Source organism: Petaurus breviceps, unplaced genomic scaffold (assembly GCF_028583685.1).
Source record: "Petaurus breviceps papuanus isolate PSGF00001 unplaced genomic scaffold, PetGlider_PUasm1.0 90686, whole genome shotgun sequence".
NCBI classification, from domain to species: Eukaryota; Metazoa; Chordata; class Mammalia; order Diprotodontia; family Petauridae; genus Petaurus; species Petaurus breviceps.
The window spans coordinates 467547-481767 of NW_027187309.1; the positions used below are offsets into that span (position 1 = coordinate 467547).

General features: G+C 36.5%; 1 protein-coding gene across 1 annotated transcript in view; it reads right to left on the bottom strand.

Moving 5' to 3' along the window:
* Window positions 1–4391: 4391 nt before the first annotated feature.
* Window positions 4392–14221, bottom strand: part of ERICH1 (glutamate rich 1) — a 96676-nt gene continuing 86846 nt past the window's right edge. Inside the window, exons 5-6 of the mRNA XM_069065391.1 lie at window positions 13769–13963; window positions 4392–4884 (exon numbers count right to left, since the gene is read on the bottom strand). Coding sequence (XP_068921492.1) covers window positions 4811–4884; window positions 13769–13963 — 269 coding nt within the window. The 3' untranslated portion in view covers window positions 4392–4810. The remainder of the gene's footprint in view (window positions 4885–13768; window positions 13964–14221) is intronic.

Here is a 14221-nt window from a genome sequence, read left to right on the forward strand (position 1 = left end):
CACCAGCACCACCACCAACTACCCTTAGTCCACTCTTCTCCCAGCCACTCAGGAGAAGGGGCCTGACCCAGACACTTCTGTCAGCTAGGAGGGACCTAGTGCAGGCTCCCTTGCCTCCCCTTAATAAGTAGGGGAAAGTGATTAAGGCCTTACATCACTGGCCCTGGCCCAGTATCAATATCCCTTGGAGAAAGGCAATTTTATTTTTTCATTTATCACCCAAAACTACCCCTCTGACAAATAGTTTCTTACTACATGTTTCTCTTTCTTTCTCTGTGTTAACCAGTCCTGAGCTACACAGAAAACTATCCCCAACCCCCACAGTATGTTTTCTCATCTCCATATTCCTCAGCCTTACCCTACCCATGTTCCACTTCTATCTATGTCTTCCATTACAAGTGTACAAATTTCCCTTTATCCAGGTCATTTTTTTTTTTGGCTTATATTTTCATCAAGTCCTCACTGAGACTGGATCTCCATTTCTTCCCCCCTACCTACAACACTACATAACTACATCCCTGTCCCTCTTCCTTATCACTGGCTCTCTCTTCACATCTTACCCTTACTTCTCCCCTTTACCCCTTCCCCCCCACTGATTCTAGTGTGGAAATTCTAATTATCCTTGTTCATCATTCCTACTAGGAGATTATCCCTTTACCACCAAAACTCAGCCACCTCTTCTCCTTTGAAATCCACAGTATAAACATTTTCTACTCAGTCCACATTATAATGGCTGCTGCATAATGTTCCCAAGTTCATTCATCCTTCTTTCTCAAAGAATTGAGTTCCTGGCTCATCATCGTTTGCTTCTCAAATCATGCCCTTATATTAAGGGATTTCAACATCCCTGTTGGGGTTTCCCTAAATTCCCAATTCCTCAGTTTTCTTAAATTTCATAATCTACCTAGTAAAGCAGTTTTGAACATCAAATGAGATAATGTTCTCCTAAAACCTGATTTCCTCCTTTCCACAAATAGACACAGCATCCACAGTGAGGTACACATGTATGAAATATGTGCGACAAAGGTTTAAATCACATCTGCTCTGGAAGTTTTCTGTGTGGAGACCTCACGCAGCATGCATTGTTGTTGTTCATCATCCATTCTAGAAAAAGACTAGTGACATCATGAGGGTAATGTATTGACTTTTGTGAGGCAGAGTTATCAGCCTCACTGTCTCCTCTAGAACCATCAAAGTCCAGTGGCAAGACAAAAATCAAGACAACTGGCAATGATAGTTGCCAACGCATAGTGGGTGGCCTTGGCATCTTCTATGTCTGACCAAGCTCTAAGCATTCTACACTCCTGAGGAGCAACTTTGGTCTGAGGAAAGTGTTTTGTAAACCTTACTGAAGTTGAATTATTCTTGGAAACTAGAGAAAAGAGAAAAATAACTTGAAAGGTACCAGAAGATGGATATAATATTAGAGATTTACAGTTGGATTGAATCTTTGATATTGAGCCAAATTCCCAAATTTTACAGAGGAACTTAAAGCCCCAAGAATTTAAGTGACTTCTTCACCATCACAGTATAGTGAGGCAGCATTTGAACTCTTATCCTCAGACTCCAAATCTGGCATCCATTCCTCCTGCTATGCTGCTTCTCAAATTATATTGTTTTTCATTTCATTTTATTTTTTTCCTTTTTGTCTTTTTTGGAAGGGCATTTGGGATTAAGTGACTTGCCCAAGGGGCGGCCAGGTAGCACAGCAAGTAAGAGCACCGGCTCCAGTGTTGAGAAGACCTGGAGATCGAATCCCGGGCTCGGACACTTAGCACCCACCCAGAAACACCTGGCCGTGTAACCTTGAGCAAGTTACTTAACCCCAATTGCTTAGGGGCGGCCAGGTGGCTCAGCAAGGAAGAGCACCGGCTCCAGTGTTGGGATGACCTGGAGATCGAATCCCGGGCTCAGACACTCAGCACCACTCCCAGAAATAACTGGCCGTGTAACCTTGAGCAAGTTATTTAACCCTGATTGCTTAAAAAAAAAAAAAGTGACTTGCCCAAGGTCACATGGCTAGTAAGTGTTAAATGTCTGAGACCACATTTGAACTCAGGTCCTCCTGACTCCAGGGCCAGTGCTCTATTCACTGCGGCACCTAGCCACTCCTGTTTTTCATTTTAAGCATGGGGCTATATTGCTGGTAGATCAGGCAGCAACAACATGATGGACAGGAAAGTAGTGCATAGAAGGACAGAAATAGTGTTGCTGCTGACTGGAGACCCTTTATGATCCCCTTTCCTGAGATATAATAGTGGTAGTAAATACTAGGGGCATGTGATGGTAATGGTAATTTGAAGATCTTCCCTGCCCCTTAATAAACCTAAGGGAAGATCTTCCCTGATTTGAAGATCTTTCCCTATCCCCTAATAGACCAAAATTGCTCACATGGAACCTGTGGTGGGTGGAGCAGAGCCCACAGGAATCTGGGAGCGAGAGCAGTTAGAACTGCAGGGAAGAGAGGACACACCCAAGGCAACAGCTAGGCTTGTGAGTATTTGTTACCCCCCTGCTGTGATGGCCAGGCTTGTGAGTGTTTGTGGGAACACAGGTGAAAGGATGGTGTGGCTCCCTGCTGTACTACCGTGTATTAACTTCTTTGTTGCTGTGATGGATTTGGTTTCTTGGTATTGGGATCTGGCTCTCTGGTGTCTGAATAAATGTTTTGCTTCTGTGTGCTATATGAAGAGTCTGTCATATTTTGTGATTGAGAACTATGCGGGCATATTCACAGTCACTGTTGGTGGTGTGAATATTGTTTTGGTGCTTCAGGGCACAGGTTCAAGTTGCTACTAGGAGGATCCTGAGAAGTAGACCTGGGACACCAATAATATTAGATGGCTCTGCAGTACAAAGAGTAGGCCTGCGTAACACTACTGGTCAGTCAGCCACAAAATGTGGCAGCTGTCATGGGAGAAGTAAACATGCTTTTTAGTAGCCACATGGAGCAAAGCAGCTAAAACTGACTGTATTTGGAGACTTAGGGCTCCTAATGCAAAGGCAGCACCAGCATCAGCAGGGGAAACCAATGGACTCCTGACAGAAAGAAGTGGGATAATGCCAGGAGGAATGCTGTCCTTTGACTGAGACCCTTGAGTGGGTGGTGGTGCTAATATTCAGGGAGAGGGAAGGTCACCAAAAGGAAGCTATATCTGTGGCCCATTCCACCTTATTACTATCTTTAATAAAAGTGTTCTTTGCTTAATGTTTTTGTCAGCCACAGGTCAAATGAAAAGTAAGACAACTAAGTTAAATAGTCCCCAAAACCCCTTCTAGCCCTAACATTCTGATTGATCAAGTGCAAGGAGCTACCTACTGCTGTTGGTTTAATGGAGATTATCACAGCCAGATAAGTAATACCACGGTGATTGACAGTTCAGGGAAGATGTGAGATAAATGAAAAGGAAAGGGTCAAGGAGAGAGAAGGGAGTGGGTAGAGAATAGGGTTGCCAAATGGCTGGAATTTGACCAAAGAAATCGGTTGCTTTGGACTTATGGTGGTCTTATGACTTTTTTTGGTTTTAAGTAAAAAACAAACAAAAACTAGTAGAAGCATGATTGGTCAATCAGCTTTATGTCCCCCTCCTTCAAGCCCCTGGTTTCTGATGTGAATACACCTTAACTCTTCATACTGTCAAGTAAAAGGATATTCTATATTTTCCCAGTGAGGGTGGGAGATGAGGGAAGAAAGGAAAGAATCTGGAATTCAAAGTTTTAAAATTAAATGTTAATAAAAAGGATATTCTGTTATATGAAATGTATTGGCAGTGAAAGAATTGAGGTAAAGAAAAAAAATAGAAATGGGTTTTGAAGGTGCTGCTATTACAGCAAGGTAGGACAACTCATTTATTTCTATTTTCTAGTGGTTTCTGTATTATTACTTGTAGACAGACCTCAAAGTGTAATATTGAGAGCTCTTTCCTTAGTCAGGAGACCTGGTTATAGTAGTGGTACAACCTTGGGGAAATCCCTTCATCTTTCTGGGCCATTTCCTCATCTGTACCGTGAAAAAGCTGTAGTAGATTCGAATTGTTTTCCTTGGATCTCTAAAATTTTGTGATTGTGAATCACTTGACCTCTAAGCTGTGAAATGGTTAGAATCACAGGCTGCCAGCACCAGAAGGTATGCTAAGAAGTCATGTAGTTCAATCTCCTTATTTATAAGTGAAAGTTTCTAATTTTCATAAAAAACGCAAAGTACAAACACAGGTGGTAAGGAGCAGGAACCAGATCTCCTGACTCCAAGTCTATACCACAGCAAGGGATCTTAAAATCTACAGTCCAACTCACCCCACAGAAAGCTTAACAACAGACATCTGGCATCAAAACAGTTCTCAAAAATGAGAGATAATAAAGCATTCTAAAAAATATTTTAAAATTCAGTGTGATTTTGACATTTGAAAAATTTAGTATAGCTTCAAAACAATAGTTGATTTGATTCCACAAAGAAAATACATTTTTATGTTTCCTTTATGACCAATAGAAAAAATAAAGTAGAATCCCAATGTTAATTTAAGATCTATATGCTAAAAAAATAAATATATAAATAACATTTCAAATCTAATATCCTGATTCTAACATTTAAAATCTTAGGTAAAATTCAGTGTTTATTTTGTGCAAGCAAATTAACAGATACATCTTATCACTTTACAATATTTGATTTCCATTGTAAAAATATAGAACTTTTTTCCTTTTAAGACCAATTTTGGCAACTTCAATATTTAGAGTTCTCAGGCATTTCATATGTCTTCTTTCAGGCTTTTTCCTATTATTGAACTTTAATTCTTTGCAGATGGGCATCCGGACCTTATTTCCTGTTCCTTACAGGAAGAATATCTGTAATCCAGTAATGAAAAAGAGTTGCAATTTCTTTTGCATGTTCTGAAAAGAAAAAAACAACAACTATACATTATGAATTATAATTTTGGTGTTTTGTCATACATGAACTCTTGAAAATCAAGTAAACTGTGAAGAATCTGCCAGAATGTAAACTTGACATTTAGGAATAGCAAGAAATTTGTTGTAGTAGCATCTCATTTAACTTACACACAAATGGAACAAATGTGTCTTAGAGATGAGAAAATTCTGACAATGTATATGTTACTTTAGCTCTGACCCTTGTAGATTTAGAGTTCTCTTAGAAAAGAACCTTGAAAACCCAAGGTTACCCATTTGGTAAGCCAAATAATATTTAATTTATTCCTATATAGATGTCCATTATGATCTCAAAATTTATCACCAGATGATCAGCTCTTCAGTGTTGAGCTTCTCTGAATTTTGCTAGACTGGGCTTCAAAATAAAGACACTGGAACATAGCTAGTCAATAATCAAAGACTTTCTAACTTAATGGAACTCCTCTGGAAGTCAGGTTTCTGACTTGGCGATAGCCTTTTTTTTTTTTTTTTTAAAGCAATTGGGGTTAAGTAACTTGCCCAAGGTTACATGGCCAGGTTTTTTTTTTTTTGCGTGGGTGTTAAGTATCTGAGGCCAAAACTGATCCTGGGTCCTCCCAACTCCGGGGCCGGCACTCTTATTCACTGCGCCACCTAGCCACCCATCTTTTTTTTTTTTAAGAGCAGGCAGCAAGCATTTATTAAGCACTACTGTGTGCCAAGCATTGTACTAAGAGAATATAAATACACACAGATAGAAACAGTTCCTGCACTTAAGGAGCTTACACTCTTTAAACAAAATTTTTATTGATTTTTTTTCTTATATCACCATAGTTATCCCAAATATCTGTCCCGTTCTCCTTCCCAGAAAGATATCTCATATGAAAATTATTACTTTTTAGTGGGGGGAAAAATCAGCAGAACTGGTTGCTATACAGTTATCTCTTCCACATTGTGACTTTCCCTATTGTAGTTTTGATATATCATGGGTCAGCATAAGAAATTAAATGGGAATTTGGGGGGAGTTTTGCAGAAGCTGTAGATGACACACAAAGGTCAGCAGATGACACAGAGTCTATGACAAAACACTTAACCCAAATTTTGCAATAAGGTACTCAAAACACAAAACACAGGGTGTAGGGTGAACACAAAACCCAAAATACACAAGAAATAGAAAAAAATTCAGATTTCTTCTCCAGCACAAAGAGAGGCCCAAAAACTTTTACACAGATTTTCCAGATCATGGGGGCACTATGCTCCTAATCCCCGTGGTGTGGAAGGGATAACTGTATTGAAAAGTCTGAAAACATGTGCAATGTGTAATGCCTATGGACCTCCCACTTCCATGAAAGGGTGAGTTGGGGGTATCTTCTCATATCTCTTCATTTGACTCCCATATGTTCTTTATAATTTACTGTGTATATTTTTTCTTGGCTCTACTTACTTTACTCTGCATCAGATAATAATAGATCTTTCCATGGTTCTCTGTATTTATCATACTTATTATTTTTTATAGCACTTTAATATTCTATTATATTAACAATTTGTTTAGCCATCCCCCAGTTGATGGGCAGTTAGGTGGTACAGTGCTGGGCCTGGAATAAGGAAGATTCATCTTCATGAGTTCAAATATAGTCAATAGCTGTGTGACCCTGGGCAAGTCACTTAATCGTTTGTCTCAGTTTCCTCACCTGTAAAATGAATTGGAGAAGGAAAGCAAACCATGCTCGTGTCTTTGCCAAGAAAATCCCAGGGGCATCCAGGTAGCATAATGAGTAAGAGCACCGGCCCCAGTGTTGAGATAACCTGGGGATTGAATCCAGGCTCAGATACTTAGCACCACACCCAGAAATAACTGGCCGTGTAATCTTGAGCAAGTTACTTAACCCCAATTGCTTACCAAAAAAAAAAAAAAAAAGAAAGAAAATCCCAAATAGATTCACAAAGAATTGAACACAACTGCAAAATGACTGAACAAACAACAATTGATAGGCATCTATTTCATTTCTGATTCTTACCTGTCACAAAAAGTACTGTTATAAATATGGGGAATTTCTTCTTATTGATGGCTTCCTTGGGGTATAAGCCCCAGTAATGGAATATCTGGCTCAAAGGGTATGGGCATTTTTGTCACTTTATTTGCATAATTCTAAATTACTTTTCAAAAAGGTCATACTATTTCACAGATCCACCAACAATGTACTGGTGTTTCTCTCCTTCCACACCCCCTCCAACATTTACTATTGCCATTTTTTTGTCATTTGTTTTTTTCCAATTTGCAGGGTATAAGGTGAAACATCAAGGTTGTTTGTATTTCTCTAATCATTGGTGATTTGGGGCACTGTTTTTTTTTTTTTTTGCTTTTATTTTGGAGGGCAATTGGGTTTAAGTAACTTGCCCAAGGTCACATAGCTAGGTTTTTTTGTTTGTGTGTGTTAAGTGTCTAAGGCCGGATCTGAACTCAGGTCCTACTGACTCCAGGGCCAGCACTCTACTCACTGTGCCACCTAGCCGCCCTGGGGTATTGTTATTTTAAAAAAATATATACTTAGTTCATTAATGCTTTCTTTCTTTTTATTTTTTTTTTTGCTTTTTAGAGAGGGGAAGGTAGGGCAGTTGGAGTTAAATGACTTGCCCAAGATCACATGGCTAGTTTTGTGTTAAGTGTGTGAGGCCAGATTTGAACCCAGGTCCTCCTGACTCCAGGGCTGGTGCTCTCTTTACTGTGCCACCTAGCTACCCCTAATGCTTTCTTCTATTGTTAATATGTCTAGAGAACTGAATGTGGTAGTAGAAAGACCTAACTTCAAGTCCTTCCTCTGTGACAATATATGTGACATATATTGGTTTATAATACTGGGTAATTCACTTAACCTTTCAATGCTCTAGGAATTTCTCTCACTAAATGTTGCAGAGATGGTGCTGAACTACACTGGTGAAAGGGGTTTCCTCATATGGGAGTTTCTTCTATTAATGATGTCACAAGTTTAGCCCCTAGTTTCACTATTCCTTATTAAAATGCTTTTAAAGATAATTATTGTTTCTATGTTATTCTTTCACCCACTTGTTATTTAGGATAGTGTTACTTAGACTAATTAGGTTTGTTTCTTTTGTTTCTATCACCTTTATTGATCGACATTTTTATTGCAGTATGCTCTGAAATGGATATGTTTATTTTCACATTTATTTATGATGTCTTTGTGCTCTGGTATTTGATCATTTTTTGGGAATGATCCCTATGATGCTCATAAATATGTATATTCTATAATATTCTCATTTAGAAATTGCCAGAGGTTTTTCAATTCTAATTTTTCCATTGCTTTTTGGATCTACATATTAATTTGTTCATCTTTTTCTTAGATTTACCTACGCTGACAGAAGAATATTAAAGTATATCGTTGATATTTTGTTACTTTTTGCAATTTGTCTAGTGTTTTCTTTAGGAACTTGGATGTTATGTAATTTAAAAATGCACACACATATATGTATGTATGTGTATATACACATGCACACATATCTATATATCTAATAATATCATTTTACCTTCGTTGGTGTCATAATATAGTTTCCCTGTTTACCTCTCTTTTGACATGATCAATTTTATCTTTGCCTTAAGTGAAATAATGATTGCAATTCCTACCTTTTGGGGGTAATGAACTAAAACATAACACATTTTATTCCAGCTCCTAATTTTCAATCTGTAGGGGCTGGCCTTAGATTTAGGACATTGTTGGTCCATATCCCATCTCTGACATATACTGCCATTGTGACTCTGAGCAAGTCATTTCACTTTTTAAACACTCAGGAAAGTCTATAAAACTATCATCAGCTGTTGATTTGGAGCACCAGAAGGTGTTTCATTACTGGGAGCTCACTTTTCTGATGAAATCACATGCCTGGATGCCCCCAAAAGTATCTCTATCTTTCATTTTCTTAACTGGTAAAATATATTTCATTGATGACTTTTATCCTTATATCAAAGTCATTTGTTGAGGGGAAAAAAACCCAAACATCTTCACTCCAGATTGCATCTTCCCTTATGTCAAAGAAAATCAGCTAAGTACAAATATCTGATATAGTGACTAATCTGACAAAGTAAACACCATTCTTCCCTAACAGGTCCCTGTATCTTAGGAGAGAGATATGTTTCATTATTTGTACCTTCATTAGTTTAAAAATTACTCAGAGTCCAGCTTCAGTCATCTTTTTCATTTATACTGGTATAGTCACTGTTACATATGAGTGATTCTAATAATTTCAATCTATATTAGTTCTTTAAAAAATGCTAGCTTCTCTGAATTTTATATGCTCGTAATTTCTTACTACATATTGATATTCTGTTATATAACATAATTTTTTGTTTGTTTTCTTAGTCATTCCTGAACTGATGGGCATACTCTTTGTTTCCAGCTCTTTGCAATCACAAAGTATGCAGCTATAAATATTTAAATATGCTTTATAATTTGAGATAAGCATTTTGCAATAAGTAATTCAGTATTCCTTATATTTTGCAATAAGTATACTAGATGCAGCAAATTGTTTTGCTGGCTTTCTTCAGTTTTCTATTCTCTTCCATTTTGCTGATGAGTTTAATCCATTTATATTTAGAGTTATTAAGTTTATGTTTTGTTTAATTTATTTTTATTATTTTTCCTCCTAATTTAAATCTGCACTTAGTCCTTGAAGGTTATTTCATATCCTTTCCATTTTCCTGATCTTATTCCCTGAGTTTATTATTCTCTATCACTCCTTTTATGAAACTATAAAGAGTATAGTACAGAAGATTACTTCTCTCACCTCCTTCCCCCCTCTAATTTGAATAACATTTCATTGGTAGTACCCCTTTAAAAAAAAACCCCCAAACAACCCTTTCCTTACTACTTTCCCCTTCTACTACATGCTAGTAGTATCTATCATCTCATTTGTGGGCTTTTTCTTTTTACATACTCCTTATATTTTGTGTCCATAATTCAAGGTGGAGCACCTGGAAAAAAAAGACAACATTCCTTCCTCTATCCAGCTCATCTGTTAGTCAGGGAATAAGCATTCCCTCCTTGGAGAGGAAATATGCATTTACATAGCACCTACAAGGTGCTAGGCACTGTGTAAAGTATTTTTAAAATATCATTTAATTTGATCCTCACAATAACCATATGAAGTTATTATTCTCATCTTATAGTTGAAGAAAGTGATGCAAATAGAAGTTAGGTGATTTGCCCCAGGCCACACAGCCACTAAGTATTTAAGCTAGGTTTGAACTCAGATCTTCCTGACTCTATGGTCTATCCACTGTGCCTCCTGTCTCAACAACTTAACTACTCTGAGAAATCTAGTTTCTATCCTTAATTCATCCTTTAATTCTTTTATTGTTCTTCTGACCCATTCTGGGGGTTTTTGTAGTTGTTCCAATGTCATATTCTAGAGTTTATAATAATCCTTTCCTTTTCTTCAAGGATTTCTTTACCTCTGAATATGTTCCTTACATTGGAATATTTTCACATTTGCTTGATAATTTTTTCCCCTTCTTTATCCATCTGTTTGCTTATCTGTAATGTAATTCCCATCATAACTTCTTTCCTATCCCTTTCATGCCTTTTGTTATTTATTACTTTACTCTAAATGGCATGTTACATGCCCCCATATAATGAGGAGATTTAGTCACCTCAACTCAGCGACTTTGCTAGAGGTCATTTTCCTTTACTTCTTATAGTTAGGCTATTTTATTTTCTTTAGTTTGTTGCCTTTCAAGTTATTTTGGGGTTGCTGAGTGGGGGGAAGGTTTATGTCCCACATCTCATTTGATCTTTTGTCAAAAAGTCACTTTTTGAGGGGTTCTAGGTAACACAATGATCTGCCCTACACTGCTGATACTTTCTCTACTCTTTGGAAGCTTGCTCTTTCTAAATTATTGGGACAGGTCTCCAAGACAAAGGTGATGTGGGAAGAGAAGGAAGTAATTTAGCTGAATCAATGCTAATAGGAGACAAAAAAATGGCTGCAACTGATAGACTATCTGATACCATTCAGTCATGCCATGCTTTGTGTAGAATTTAGAACCTGGATCTAGTTTGTGTAGGTAATAAGAAGGTAATAATGGGCACAATATGGCAAGCTACAATATAGTCTTCTGTTTTTTTTTTCCTACACTTACCTTGAGGGGAACTGTATCCTCTTTCCTTTCTTGTTGTTATTTTCATTATTTTATTTGGTACATTTCTTAAGTATTTTGAGGAGGCCATAATAAGAGCAATATATTTTAGCCATCTTCCTGGCAGTATTACTTGAAGCCTTTAACCAGGTCTGATCTATTAGAGTTTTATGTTCTGTTAGAAGAGATCTTAGTAGAATGGGACTGTAATATGAGGTGTTTATTTCATTTATTTTTCTTAATATTTGCATTACAAAAGGATTTACATGAAAAATCCTTTAAGTAGTAAGTTTCCAAGTCTATTAAAAGAAGAGTGACAAAAACCACTGATTTGCATACAACTGGTCAGGTACATAGTCTCCAATACCTTATTGTGGTGTAAAGGTAACCCTAAATTCCTAAATCATATTATGTCATAAGCTCTGGCAGATCCTGCCAAATTGGAAATACTTCATCTTCAGGGTCAGCATTGGAATGTATGGTATAACTCTAGTGCAGAAAACCTCATCACCAGAAGTTTGGTCACTTAAAAAGCCAAGACTTTTTTTAGCCATACAACTCATGAAGATGGCCTGTGAGGGTGTTGGTGAAGGGAAAACCCATCATGAAAATATAGATCATCTTCAGTATTCTAGTACAATCAATTCATTGATATGAAGGTACTGAGAAATATATTTACTACATAAAGTGAGACATACCTGTGGAGGCTATCTGAGAAATTCAGTTGCAAAGTCAGGTAAGACACTTTTGCACTATGACAATATGACAAATAAACAAAACAAAACAAAAAAAAACCCCTAGAGAGTAAAAATACCATGAAAGACTAAGTTTGTATACATCTACCTCTAATATATGTGATAACATGCTTAAAAATGATTTTTATCATTTAAAAAATTCATGCTATTCTATATCCAAAGTCTTTCTCAATTTATACTTTGAAATATATACATATGTATCATAAAATTAACTTTTTGTATGAGGCATAAGATTAACCTTTATTACTACCTATTGTCCTTTTGCTGTGTACTTAGAACAGCAAGACAGTCAAAATAAAAAAATAAGCAAGGGATCATGGATGGGATCGTAGATCTGAAGCTGAAAGATAGCTCAGAGGCCAATTTAGCCAATCTCCTTATTTTATGGCTGATGAAACTGAAGACTTGGGAAGTTAAGTGACTTGCCCAAGATTCTACAAGTACTTAAGTATCAGATGTGGGATCTGAACCTAGGTCCAGTGACTACACAGCCAGTAATCTTTCCATTAGAGTGTGATGAGGTATTAGTCTTATGTGTTTGATATTAATCCTAAAGTAAATGTGCACTGACCTTAAATTCAGTAGAAAAACTTCTTTTTCTGAATTAGAATTAAAAGTGGACATGGGAAAAATAATTTGAAAAAACTATCAGTTTCAAAAGTAGTATGTAGGAGGGTTAACTCTACTATAGATTCTCTTTTTTGAAAAACAAAAAATCCTTTCTTTTTATAAATCTGACACCATATGTCAAACTCTGGCTCAATTGCCATTTTCTCCATGAAGTCATCCCTGATCAGTCCAAACCAGTGATTTTTCAATTCCATAATCTAATAACATATATTACCTGTACATTATTTGATACTTTAATTACATAGAAGTTTATGACATCACTTGTATAAAAAATATTGTTATTTATGTTACCAGTTTTAAAAATATTTTATTTTTATTTTCAATTCCAAATTCTTCACTTCTCTTCACTCCTCCCCTACCCATTGAGGTTAGAAAGAAATGATGCTCATTATACATATGAAGCTATGTACAACATATTTCCATATTACCATGTTACAAAAAAGGAAAAAAAAACAAGGAAAATAAAGAAAAGAAATAAAAATGTTTCAATCTGCACTCAGACCATCAGCTGGAGGTAGATAGCATTTTACATCATGAGTTCTTTGGTGAGGTGGCAGATCACTAATATGCATCAGTTACCAAGTCTTTCACAGTTGATTGTCTTTACAACATTGCTTCTACTATGTAGATTGTTCTCCTGGTTCTACTTGCCTCACTTTGCATCAATTCATGTAAGTCTTCCCAGGTTTTTATGAAACTGTCTACTCCATCATTTCTTATAGCACAATAGTATTCCATCATATTCATAAACCATAACTTGTTCAGTCATTCCCTAATTGATGGGCACCCTTTCAATTTCCAACTCTTTGCCATCACAAAAAGAGCTAGTATTAGTATTTGGCTTTCTCCAACTAGACTTCATACTTCTTGAGGGTAGAACCTATGGTACATAGTTCTTTGCATGTTCCCTTAGGGTTACCATAATGCTGATATGGTAGATACTTAATATCCTGCATGGAAGTTAAATACTGATTATCTTCCCTTGTTGGCTTTCAGAATTGAAAGGTATAGGAAATCTACTAATTTATTCCAGCCAAGAAGATAAAGGAAGAGAAGAGGAAGAGATAAGTTCTACTCAAGATAAAACTATAGAAGACTTGCATTTGGGATTTATAACCATTCTCTAAACTAACCACAGAATGGAAAATTGGAGTGGTTGTATATTGTCCCCTAAACAAATCAAAGAAGCAATGAAAGTGTTTTTCTTTGGGACTATGTTATTCAACTAAACCACATGAATATCATTGCATATCCTGATCCATTATTATTTTCTTAAGGTTTTTTTAGGCAAACCTTGAGAACATCATAAACACTATGATTAATAAATTGCAGTACATACCAGGAGGCATCATGCATTGTTCCTGGAACTGTTCCAAAGCACTCTTCAATCTTTCAGTATCTTGTAAAAGTACCAGAGTTTTCATCTGGTCCAAAAGTATAATATCAGAGGAAGCTATGCGATGAAATTCAAGATGTTTAAAAACCTCCTGGATAGTTTCCAAACAGGCAGATGAACCAGAAGATTTAAAATTACCTAAAGAAAACAAGGCAAGACCACTTAGCATTCTATTCAGCGATAATTTACATTTTATGGTGTTTTTAAACCTATGACAATTTTATATCACTCAAGAAGAACCTCATACAAAAATACTGTAGGTCAGTGTTACAAAAGGGATAGTCATAATACTACCTGGTGTTTATGTATAACTTTATGGTGATACTTTTATGAATATAATTTCATTTGATTTTCACAATAATTCTCTAAGATGGACAGAGTAAAGTAAGCACCTGG